Genomic DNA, 12,903 nt, shown 5'->3' on the forward strand with positions numbered 1-12,903 from the left:
ATGACTGTTTGTGTAATTAACTAATCATTTATCTCCTCATCAAGGCAGGTGAGAGGGTTATTGTTACATCACAAAATCATTGGTGAGAGGCCTATGTAGTTTATGATACACATGTACTGCACTGACCACTGGGCATTTGTGTATTTAGTACCAATTACGTTTTGTGAGATGAATATTCACATGGGGAAAAACTACAAACTAAATACAACAAACACATTTTCCCAGCAACTCTCAGAAAGTGCGTTTCAGAAAGCTTTTCTCACTTAGCGAAAACAGTTAGAATTAGTGTATTTCTGGGGGAGTGTGAAGAAAGAAAGTACTTTGAAGTTTTTTCCCTTAATAATTTCAGATTCAGTATCAGTCACCCCTAGAAGCAGCTCCCATCCAAAAGGTTACTCAGGTATAATAACATATGTCATTTCCATTAGCATACAGCATCACGGATGTGACAAAGTTTTCAAAGGCAGATCATGGAAAGACCTGCAACCAAAGCCAGATACAAATCAATAAGTTGCTTCCTTCCACAGCTAGCAAGCATTCACACCCACAATGAAAATTCTTAGATTACTACAATTACTATGCTTAAAAAAAACTTCATTGGCCATAAAGCACTTTGAGACATCCAGTGGTCACGACAAACATTAAATAAATACAAGATTTCCCTTTCATCTGAAGTACTGTGTTCAGTGTAACTGGTCTTCAGCTAATAATACAAAATAACAAACAAATAATCGTTATCTTGGAGGTTGATTTAACTGGGCAAACTAAATAGCTCCTTGCTACTACTCTCCTAAATTCTGAGATCAACCTGAGCTTTCCCTCAGCTTTCTGTTTGAAGTCCTCATTGAATACAAGTGCCTTTTCCTGTTTTTGGTTCTCAAAAAAATGTTCAAAACAAATCCCAGGAAGTGATTCCATATTAGTGAGAGGTGTCAGGAAAAATTTACTATATTAAAGATGACAACACAAGCCCACATTTCCTGTCAGAAATATGAAACGTGTACGAGACAAAGTGAGATCAAGAGTCCATCGAGAAGAAAATCACAACTGTCAATCACCAGAAAACAATGACAAAACCACCTTTCTCATATCCTTTTACAACAAGATGTCAAGTAATAATTGTTAAAGCAAGAATAGGTACAGGTAGCCCTGGGATTTAAAAATCTTCCTTCCGAAAGCCAAACACTCATTTCACTTGGTAATTTTATGTAGTTTTAATAGCTCTTTAATAGCTCTTGAAAGCACTCCCCTTCCAAGAAATGTTGGTTCTTGTCAGCATCAATTTAGAATTGCAATGCAGTATAACACAAGATCATTTTCCTCCTAACAGATCTGTCAAACTTGTCAAGCTGCTGTCTTCAGATTCACAGTAGACATTCTTCACTGGATTAATGTCAAGCACCAAATTCTAAACATGCTCCTGCAAACTCTGTTGACAATCTTAGCCTTTTCTTCAATCTTTTGGATTCAATTTTAATAGCTTCTTCAGCTCAGTCTATCTTTTCAGGCCTTCAAAAGGCACTCCCCTTATTTTCACAGGGAGAAATGTTAACTTATTAGAGGGACAAAAATTCTCCTCTATCCTCATATGATTAAAAAAAAAATCAAGCTCGCTATATCATTGTGAACTGAAAGGTTTCCATCACTGCAAAGACTCTTTATTATTAGAACACTTTGATTAATAGCACAGCTAAATAAATAATCCAAAGATATCCAGACACGCAAATAGGGGTTCACAGCAATATTCTTCCTTACAGATGATAATGCGTCTGAAATTAGCTTCATGCTAGTTGTAAGAGGGATAGAAACAGTTTACAAAAAGAGATATTGATAAGCCACATAAGCAGGCAAAAATGTTGTCAAATGGAGTACAATGTGGGGAAAACGTGAAGTTGATCATTTTGCAGGGGAGAACAAAAGAACAGAATATTAATTTCAATGGAGAAAAACTGCAGATAGCTGCAGCACAAAAGGACTTGGGGGTACTTTTGCATGATACACAAAGCTAGCACAGGTGCAAGGAGGCTAATGGAATATTGGCCCTTATTTCAAGGAAGTTGGTGTAGAAGAGTACAGAAGTCTTACTGCAACTGCAGAAGGTGGTGGTAAAATTACATCTGGAATACAGCGGGCAGATTTAGTCCCTTCACTAGATGATCCCGGTGTGGAGGGATTGTCTCATGAACAAAGATTAAAAGGTTGGGATTTTACTCAGTCATATCTATAGTCATTCAACACAGAAACAGACCCTTCAGTCTAACTAGTCCGTGCCAACCATAATTGCAAACTAAACTAGTCCCACCAGCCTGCACTTAATGAATATTCCTCCGAAGACTTCTTATTCATGTACTTATCCAAATGTATTTTAAATGTTATAACTGTCCCTGCACCCACCACTTTCTACTAAAGTTCAATCCACTCAGACAACCACTGCGTAAAACAATTGCCTCTCATCTTCTTTAAATCTTTCTCCTCTCACCATAAAAATATACCCCTTAGTCTTGAAATCCCCACCAGAGGGAAATGATATATACCCTCACGATTTTATAAACCCCAATAATTACAGATTTCACTCCTCAACCTCCTACTCATTCGAATTTAGGAGAATAAGAGATGATCCCACTGAGACAGATAGGATTCTGACGGGGCTTAACAAGGTGAATGCTGAAAGAATGTTTCTCCTCATGAGAGGCTGTAAGGTGAGAGGACAGTCTCAGAATAAAAGGCACCAATATAAGACTGAGATGAGAAGGAATTTCTTCTCTCAGAGGATTGAGAGTCTTTGTAAATCCTTGCTACAGAGAACTGGTGGGTGGGAGTGAAGGTGGGGGCTGTGAGTGAGATCCTTGCATGTATTTAAGGCTGAGATAGATTCTTAATTAGTAGGGCTTATCTCAAGGTTTATAGGGAAAGGGAAGGAGTGGACATCAGCAGTATCAGAGCAACCATGATCTTACATTCCTATTTCTTATGATCTTCGACACCTAATGCCAACGGTAATGTCTACTAATATGTTATTGACATTAACCAAGAGACACGAACAACAGACAGGTGGTGGAGGCGCGGACGTGGTAGTGGGGTGGAATGCAGTTATTAATAACTGGAGATGAATATGTAATATTGCGTAACAGATAAGCGTTTTAACCAGAACTACTAATCTTCTCAGTTTCTTGTCTCCATTGTGCATGAACTGGCATGAATCATAAAACTATATAAGAGGTTCAGTCTACAGGTAAAAGCAGGAAAAGAGGCTTTGATGTCAGGAAATTGTGGCATTAATAACAACAGAGGTGGAGGTAAGAAAATGCAGGTTGCCCCTAAGTTTCCTGAGTCTTCTTCGGACATCCTACTGGCTCTAACATGTCAGGTTAGCAGACCTGTATACTAGCAGTGAGCTACAGCAGCTAACCTATAGGAGGGTATTGCAAGATCCAGTGATACAAAAGAAAGATCAAGCTGACCAGGTCAGGAAAGTCAGCAAACGTAAAAGGTGCACAAACATTCTGAGAGTGCTCATTCTCTCTCAGCATTGCCTGATGCACTCATCATCAGTATTTCTTTTTTTTTCCAAATTTCACTTATGGGACATGGGTGTCGCTGCTGGCCAGGTCCTATTGCCCATCCTGTAGTTGCTCTTGAGAAGGTTGTATGAGCTGTCTTCTTGAACCACTGCAAATCGATATACTGCAAATCCTTCTGAATATTTACATACGTTTGCTCAACATCTTTTCCTTTGCTCCCTCCATTGATGGGAATTCTTGCAGTAGTGGTGATATAATGGGAAACAGAGGTGGGTTCCCCATAGATCATACAGCTTTACCTGACAGAGGAACTGGGTCTGGAAACCAGCAGCATCTTGATCTCTCTCTCAGCACTGGACACACTGAGATTGGAGAAGGGCAACTGCACTCATCTCAAACTCCCATCTTTTATAAGACAACCACTTGCAATCTCTTCAAAACTTTAACAAATACAAATGCCCCAGTCATGTGCATTTCAATGCTGGTTAAAACATAACACTTCACTTTTTCAGGTCCATTACATTAAAAATAACAGCCTCCCCCACCCAAGCACGATGAGAATGGTTCAGAAAACTCCACTGCTGCAGAAGGCACAATGTCATAGGATGCATGTTATGTCTCTTATACAATTTGAAAGATGTGGTGATTGCTTGCATTCACTCATGATATAGTCAGTGGTATCAGGGATAGATGCACTCAGCTAGTCAGAAATGTGGAATCCAAGGGATCAACACACGAATGCTAAAGGTTCACCAGCAGTGGTAAAAGATAAGAGCAGGAGATGTACAGCATGGAAACAAAACCTTCAGTCCAACTCACCCATGCCGACCAAATTAATGTAGTCCCTTTTGCCAGCATTTGGCCCATATCCCTTTAAACCCTTCTTATTTCTATATCCATCCAGATGCCTTTTAAATGTTGTAACTGTACCAGCATCCACCACTTCCTCAGGCAGCTCACTCCATACATGCACCACTTTCTGTGTAAAAATATTGCCCCTTAGTTTCCTTTTAAATCTTTCCCCTCTCATCTTAAATTTGGACTCCTCCAATTCTGGACTCCCAGTGCTGGGGAAAAGACCTTGACTATTCACCCTATCCACACCCCTCACGATTATATAAACAGCCTCTGACACTCCAGGGAAAACAGTCCCAGTCTATTCAGCCTCTCCCTATAACTCAAACATTCCAACCCTGGCAACATCCTGTAAATCTTTTCTGAACCCTATCAAGTTTCAAAACGTCATTCCTGTAGCAGGGAAACCAGAAATGAATGCAAAAGTGGCCTAACCAATGTCCTGTACAGTCTCAACATGACCTTCCAACTCTTATATTCAAATCACTGACCAATAAAGGCAAGCATATCAAATGCCTTCTTCACTACTCTGTCTACCTGCAACTCCACTTTCAAGGAACTATGAACTTGCACTCCAAGGTCTCTGTTCAGCAACACTCCCCTAACCATTAAGGTGTCTAAGTCCAGCCCTGATGTGCCTTTCCAAAACGCAAAACCTCACATTTATCTGAATTAAACTCCATCTGCCATTCCTCGGCCCATCAGTCCATTTGATCAAGATCCCATTGTACTTTGAAGTAACCTTAGGTATCCAATACACAGCCAATTTTGGTGTTATCTGCAAACTTACAAACCACATCCATGTTTACATCCATAGATATATAAATGACAAAAAGCGGTGGAACAAGCACCAATCCTTCTGGCACATCACTGATCACAAGTCTCCAGTCTGAATAGCAATGCTCCACCAGCACCCTCTGTCTCCTATCTTCGAGCCAGTTGTATATCCAAATGGTTAGGTCCCCCTGTATTGCATGTGATCTAACTTTGCTAACCAATTTACCATGTTGAATGCTTTACTGAAGTCCAGATAGATCTGTCAATAATCTGAACCTGTTTGTGTCTCTGGATATATTGCAGTCCTTTTGAATATTTCCACCACTCTGCCTTCAATCCTCTTCATTACTTCTTCAAAAACCTCGACTTACATTAGTGAAACATGACATACCATGCACAAATCCATGTTGACTATCTCAAATCAGTCCTCGATTATCCTCCCAGTCCTGCTGGTCACAATCATAAGGCACAGAGGATGAATGATTTGAGGATGGACATTGCAGGGCACTTTTATTGAACCTTTAAACTTTACAGTTGTCCATTGAGAATCTGACTGACTTTATGAGAGATAGGAAGTCGTTTTACCACAAGAGAGAATGAATAATTTGCTGCCCTCAGTCAGGGTATGTGCCACTGTTTGCTCAGCGCTTCATGACATGCCAAACAGGATCCCCTGACGATGACGTTGGGAAAGCTGATAGGTTCTGAGATTGTCATACCAAAACCTTAACTCACTGTGGGAAGCTGAAATGTTACCGCCAGCCAATTAAGTTCCCCTACACAATCTTCTAAAAAGAAGATAGGCCCGGTAGATTCTATTTCATATGTTGTTACAACTGAGGTTGGAGAATGCACTGTAGCTTTCAGTCTGTATTGTCACACTTCGATGGATGTCACTGAGACCTTTACAGACAGATAGTTCAGGAATTATTGAGAATTCTGAGGTGCTATAATATTTGATGCAGCACATAGACTTTATGGATTTGCACTGCTCTTGCCTGCACCTTATTATTGAATTGGGGGGAGGTGCGTGTGTGTGGTGCCCATACTGCACTCGATTTGCTGCGAGAGATGGCGTTTTTAATTCTGAAGAGTCAATAACCTGAACCGGTGTCTGTCCCTGCAGATACTGCAGACCTGTTGAACATTTTCCCATTCCATTTCAGATTTAAGACTGCGTCCTGAGTCAGTGCAGAGAAGCATGGGAAAAGATGATTGGCATAAATACTGAGGGATTCTATGAATTCTAGAGAAATGTAAAATTGGCACGACAAATGTGGAGTATGAGTAAACCAAGGAAGTCAACTGTAAATATTTGTTTTCTTTTTAAGAAAGCAATCTTCAACTCGAAAACTCAAAGTTAAAGGATTAAGGTTAGAGATAGCTGTAACTAGATTAAAGAGAAATCAAAACTTTATTTCTGGTAAGCTTAGCTAATTGTCTCGTTAACAGAGGTATAGCAGGATAACTCAGCACTCAGTTGCTGAGTTACATATCTTACACCATATGGGAATTCGAAAATGGTCCTGACAACCTCACATGCAGAAAGAAATTATCAACCAGAGGAGCTTGAACACCTATGTCATAGCTTGAATAGCAGCTAGCATTACCGAGGTGAATGGAGTCTCGGAGCTATGTGGATAGCATGTTTCTAGAGGTGGGTTTTGGATTAGTGGTGCTGGAAGAGCACAGCAGTTCAGGCAGCATCTGAGGAGCAGCAAAATCGATGTTTCGGGCAAAAGCCCTTCATCAGGAATAAAGGCAGAGAGCCTGAAGCGTGGAGAGATAAGCTAGAGGAGGATGGGGGTGGGGAGAAAGTAGAATAGAGCACAATAGGTGAGTGGGGGAGGGGATGAAGGTGATAGGTCAGGGAGGAGGGTGGAGTGGATAGGTGGAAAAGAAGATAGGCAGGTAGGACAAGTCATGAGGACAGTGCTGAGCTGGAAGTTTGGAACTAGGGTGAGGTGGGGGAAAGGGAAATGAGGAAACTGTTGAAGTCCACATTGATGCTCTGGGGTTGAAGTGTTCCGAGGCGGTAGATGAGGCGTTCTTCCTCCAGGCGTCTGGTGGTGAGGGAGCAGCGGTGAAGGAGGCCCAGGACCTCCATGTCCTCGGCAGAGTTGAAATATTGGGCCACAGGGCAGTGTGGTTGATTGGTGCGGATGTCCCGGAGATGTTCCCTAAAGCGCTCTGCTAGGAGGCGTCCAGTCTCCCCAATGTAGAGGAGACCGCATCAGGAGCAACGGATGCAATAAATGATATTAGTGGATGTGCAGGTAAATCTTTGATGGATGTGGAAGGCTCCTTTAGGGCCTTGGATGGAGGTGAGGGAGGAGGTGTGGGCACAGGTTTTACAGTTCCTGCGGTGGCAGGGGAAGGTGCCAGGATGGGAGGGTGGATTGTAGGGGGGTGTGGACCTGACCAGGTAGTCACAGAGGAAACGGTCTTTGCGGAAGGCGGAGGGGGGTGGGGAGGGAAATATATCCCTGGTGGTGGGGTCTGTTTGGAGGTGGCGGAAATGTCGGCGGATGATTTGGTTTATGCGAAGGTTGGTAGGGTGCAAGGTGAGCACCAGGGGCGTTCTGTCCTTGTTACGGTTGGAGGGGTGGGGTCTGAGGGCGGAGGTGCGGGATGTGGACGAGATGCGTTGGAGGGCATCTTTAACCAAGTGGGAAGGGAAATTGCGGTCTCTAAAGAAGGAGGCCATCTGGTGTGTTCTATGGTGGAACTGGTCCTCCTGGGAGCAGATGCGGCGGAGGCGGAGGAATTGGGAATACGGGATGGCATTTTTGCAGGAGGTAGGGTGGGAAGAGGTGTAATCCAGGTAGCTATGGGAGTCGGTGGGTTTGTAGAAAATGTCAGTGTCAAGTCGGTCGTCATTAATGGAGATGGAGAGGTCCAGGAAGGGGAGGGGGGTGTCAGAGATGGTCCAGGTAAATTTAAGGTCAGGGTGGAATGTGTTGGTGAAGTTGATGAATTGCTCAACCTCCTCGCGGGAGCACGAGGTGGCGCCAATGCAGTCATCAATGTAGCGGAGGAAGAGGTGGGGAGTGGTGCCGGGGTAATCACGGAAGATCGACTGTTCTATATAGCCAACAAAGAGACAGGCATAGCTGAGGCCCATATGTGTGCCCATGGCTACGCCTTTGGTCTGGAGGAAGTGGGAGGATTCAAAGGAGAAATTATTAAGAGTGAGGACCAGTTCGGCCAAACGAATGAGTGTGTCGGTGGAAGGGTACTGTTGGGGACGTCGGGAGAGGGAAAAAACAGACGGCTTGGAGGCCCTGGTCATGGCGGATGGAGGTGTAGAGGGATTGGATATCCATGGTGAAGATGAGGCGTTGGGGGCCGGAAAAACGGAAGTCTTGGAGGAGGTGGAGGGCGTCGTTGGTGTCTCGAACGTATGTGGGGAGTTCCTGGACTAGGGGGGATAGGACAGTGTCGAGGTAGGTAGAGATGAGGACAGTGTCGAGGTAGGTAGAGATGAGGACAGTGTCGAGGTAGGTAGAGATGAGGACAGTGTCGAGGTAGGTAGAGATGAGGACAGTGTCGAGGTAGGTAGAGATGAGGACAGTGTCGAGGTAGGTAGAGATGAGGACAGTGTCGAGGTAGGTAGAGATGAGGACAGTGTCGAGGTAGGTAGAGATGAGGACAGTGTCGAGGTAGGTAGAGATGAGGACAGTGTCGAGGTAGGTAGAGATGAGGACAGTGTCGAGGTAGGTAGAGATGAGGACAGTGTCGAGGTAGGTAGAGATGAGGACAGTGTCGAGGTAGGTAGAGATGAGGACAGTGTCGAGGTAGGTAGAGATGAGGACAGTGTCGAGGTAGGTAGAGATGAGGACAGTGTCGAGGTAGGTAGAGATGAGGACAGTGTCGAGGTAGGTAGAGATGAGGACAGTGTCGAGGTAGGTAGAGATGAGGACAGTGTCGAGGTAGGTAGAGATGAGGACAGTGTCGAGGTAGGTAGAGATGAGGACAGTGTCGAGGTAGGTAGAGATGAGGACAGTGTCGAGGTAGGTAGAGATGAGGACAGTGTCGAGGTAGGTAGAGATGAGGACAGTGTCGAGGTAGGTAGAGATGAGGACAGTGTCGAGGTAGGTAGAGATGAGGACAGTGTCGAGGTAGGTAGAGATGAGGACAGTGTCGAGGTAGGTAGAGATGAGGACAGTGTCGAGGTAGGTAGAGATGAGGACAGTGTCGAGGTAGGTAGAGATGAGGACAGTGTCGAGGTAGGTAGAGATGAGGACAGTGTCGAGGTAGGTAGAGATGAGGACAGTGTCGAGGTAGGTAGAGATGAGGACAGTGTCGAGGTAGGTAGAGATGAGGACAGTGTCGAGGTAGGTAGAGATGAGGACAGTGTCGAGGTAGGTAGAGATGAGGACAGTGTCGAGGTAGGTAGAGATGAGGACAGTGTCGAGGTAGGTAGAGATGAGGACAGTGTCGAGGTAGGTAGAGATGAGGACAGTGTCGAGGTAGGTAGAGATGAGGACAGTGTCGAGGTAGGTAGAGATGAGGACAGTGTCGAGGTAGGTAGAGATGAGGACAGTGTCGAGGTAGGTAGAGATGAGGACAGTGTCGAGGTAGGTAGAGATGAGGACAGTGTCGAGGTAGGTAGAGATGAGGACAGTGTCGAGGTAGGTAGAGATGAGGACAGTGTCGAGGTAGGTAGAGATGAGGACAGTGTCGAGGTAGGTAGAGATGAGGACAGTGTCGAGGTAGGTAGAGATGAGGACAGTGTCGAGGTAGGTAGAGATGAGGACAGTGTCGAGGTAGGTAGAGATGAGGACAGTGTCGAGGTAGGTAGAGATGAGGACAGTGTCGAGGTAGGTAGAGATGAGGACAGTGTCGAGGTAGGTAGAGATGAGGACAGTGTCGAGGTAGGTAGAGATGAGGACAGTGTCGAGGTAGGTAGAGATGAGGACAGTGTCGAGGTAGGTAGAGATGAGGACAGTGTCGAGGTAGGTAGAGATGAGGACAGTGTCGAGGTAGGTAGAGATGAGGACAGTGTCGAGGTAGGTAGAGATGAGGACAGTGTCGAGGTAGGTAGAGATGAGGACAGTGTCGAGGTAGGTAGAGGTGGCCTACCCCACACAATTTCTGGGCATGCAGGCAGAGAAGGAATGGGTGACTCCCAGATAGGACCAAGTAGCTCATGCAGGAGTCCTCAGGGTGCAACTTATTTACAAACCAATATTCAGTTTTGAATACCATGTGAAGGCTATAGTTCTCTGCAAAGGACAACCACAGCCAAGTTCATGGCACCATCAGTAGCTGAATCACACAGGAGAAAAGTCAGTTCAGATTCAAATGGTACAGAGTGCATAACGCTGTTTCTGCGGCTGAAGACATATGATTCCTGGGTAGTATGTTACTGTTTTGGCAACGGAAGTTCGCAGAGAAATTGATGGAAAAATTGATACTGCAGAGGATAGCTGTAAACTGCAAGAAAGTAGGAATTAATTGATCAGGTGGGTAGAAAGTGGCACATGAAATTCCACCCAGAAAAGCCACTTAACATTCAAGGACATCACTGATCATCCCATTAATTATACATGCGAGTAACTCATTCACTAACTCCCCAAAGCTTGTCCCCCATTTACAAGACACTTGCCAGGAATGTGACAGAATGCTCATGCCTTGCCTGATTGTTGTGACTGCACTCAACACACAAGCATTGTGGTAACATCCAGCACAAAGCACTTAATTGGCACCATATAACAATCATCCACTGTCTCCACCACCGATGCTCAGTAGCAGCAGTATGTACCTTCCACAAGATGCACTGCAGAAATTCACCAGAGAAACCTTATATGGCACCTTCCAAACTTATGACCACTAACGTCTTGAAAAACAAGGGCAAATACAATGGGAACACTATCAGCTGCAAGTTCCTCTCCAAGCCACTCACCATCCTGACTTGAAAAGATATCGTCATGCCTTCACTGTCAAAATGCTGACGTTCTCTGCTGAACAACTCTGTGAGGGCATTCGTGAGGGAGCTCAGAGTGAATTTCCACCAATCCCTAAACATAGCAGGATAGATCAATAAGGTGATTAAGAAAGCATATGCTATTCATTCTTTCATGAGATGCAGTTGAGATTTAAGAGGAAAGAGGTTGTGCTGAAACTTTATAAATCATTGTTAGGCCAAACCTTCACTAATGTGGCAGTTCTGACTATTTCATTATAGAAAGCCTGTACCTGCACTAGAGAGAGTACTGAAAAGCATTATCATTGACAAAGAAATACTATGAGTAAAGATTGGAAAGGCTGGGGTATTCTCCTTGGAGCACAGGAGACAGAGGTTGAATTGAGTTTTTTCTTCATTCATTAATTCATGGGCTCTGGCGAGACTGGCTAGGCCTAAATATTGTTCATCCTGACTTGTCCAGACAGTAATCAGGTCAATCCATATTGCTGCGAGTCTCGAGGTCAGACTAGAAAACAACAGCAAAAAAAAACCAAACAACTATGGATGGTAGAAATCACAAATAAAAATAAACTGCTGGAAAACTCAGCAGGTTTGGCAGCACATGTGGAGAGAAGATGTTCTGCAGAAGAGATTCTGGACCTGCTTTCTCTCTACCCATCAAATTTTGAAGGGCATTATGATCTACAGATAAAACTGGTGACTTAGCCTCAATGGAATTAATAGCCTAACTGCATTCCAACATCATATGATCTAAAATTGTGGATGACTCATATTGGTCAACACATCTCCCTTATTTCAAAACAAAGCTGCAATATGCTCATTCCTATTTATTGCTTCTTTGCCATAGTTAAACAGTTATGTTTACATGGCAGCCCCACTGCACAACAGCACAATGGGAGTCTGGGCTCTCACCAGAGTGATGGACAGCCCTAGGAATGACGTCATGGCCAGCTGACACTGGAGGCAGACCTGACCCGGCCCGACCCGACCCGGCATGGGCAGCAGGACCCGGTAACTCTCAAGGCCTTACCTTCTTCGGCGTGTCATAGTAGATGCCAATGGAGCTCAGTTTGGGCGCGATGCTGGTGATCTCAGTGAAGAGCCGGCCTGCTTCCCGGTAAGAACCCTGCTTGTACTTGTAGGCCACGGTGAAAGCGCCGATGGGCGGCGGGCCGGAGCGCACTGTCACCTCAGACAGGAGGCCCGAGTACAAGGCCAGGACCAGCAGGCTGAGCAGCAAGAAGGCTGCCAGCAACACAACGCCCACAGCCAAGAAGTTTAGCTCGGACATGTCTGCAGAGCGGCGGGTGGGGCTCGCGCTCGCAGTCCGGCGGGGGAGGGAACTGGGGCTACCCCGCTCCAATCACAGGGGCAGGAGCGGGGCCTGGGACAGGGGGCGGGGCAAGGGGGCTACCAGGCTCCAATCACAGGGGCAGGAGCGGGGCCCGGGACAGGAGGCGGGGGCAAGGGGGCTACCCGGCTCCAATCACAGGTGTAGTGGGTGGGGCCTTGGGCGAGGGGTGGAGCAAAGGGCGGCACGGTTCTCCAATCAGAGAGCTATGGGGCGGGGGGGGGGGGTTTGCGACCGGCGATGACAGCCGCTCGGTTCCAATCACGGGTAGGGGGCGTGGCCTAGATTGTGACGGAATCAGTCCGACTCAAAAGGGGTTGGCGGGGGGGGGGGGGAAGACCTATTCGACCCAACACCAATCACAGGGGCAGCGGGCGCAGAATGTGGGTGGGGTCGGCCGGGGGAGGCGGGGCCTATGATGGCTCACGTCTCGCTCACGGGTATGTGGGCGGGCCTGGTGTGGACCG

General features: G+C 45.7%; 1 protein-coding gene across 2 annotated transcripts in view; it reads right to left on the bottom strand.

The window, feature by feature from the left end:
* LOC122559133 (testis-expressed protein 264) overlaps nt 1-12,474 on the bottom strand; it is a 299,939-nt gene extending 287,465 nt beyond the window's left edge. The window contains exon 1 of one of the 2 annotated variants that reach the window (XM_043708470.2): nt 12,116-12,474. In XM_043708470.2, the coding sequence (XP_043564405.2) occupies nt 12,116-12,376 (261 nt within the window). In that variant the 5' untranslated portion in view covers nt 12,377-12,474. The remainder of the gene's footprint in view (nt 1-12,115) is intronic. The other variant, XM_043708472.2, reaches the window with a different exon arrangement.
* Between the last annotated feature and the right edge of the window lie 429 nt (nt 12,475-12,903).

Source organism: Chiloscyllium plagiosum, unplaced genomic scaffold, assembly GCF_037043375.1.
Source record: "Chiloscyllium plagiosum isolate Xiang-an unplaced genomic scaffold, Cpla_swu_hap1 HiC_scaffold_14, whole genome shotgun sequence".
Lineage (NCBI taxonomy): Eukaryota > Metazoa > Chordata > Chondrichthyes > Orectolobiformes > Hemiscylliidae > Chiloscyllium > Chiloscyllium plagiosum.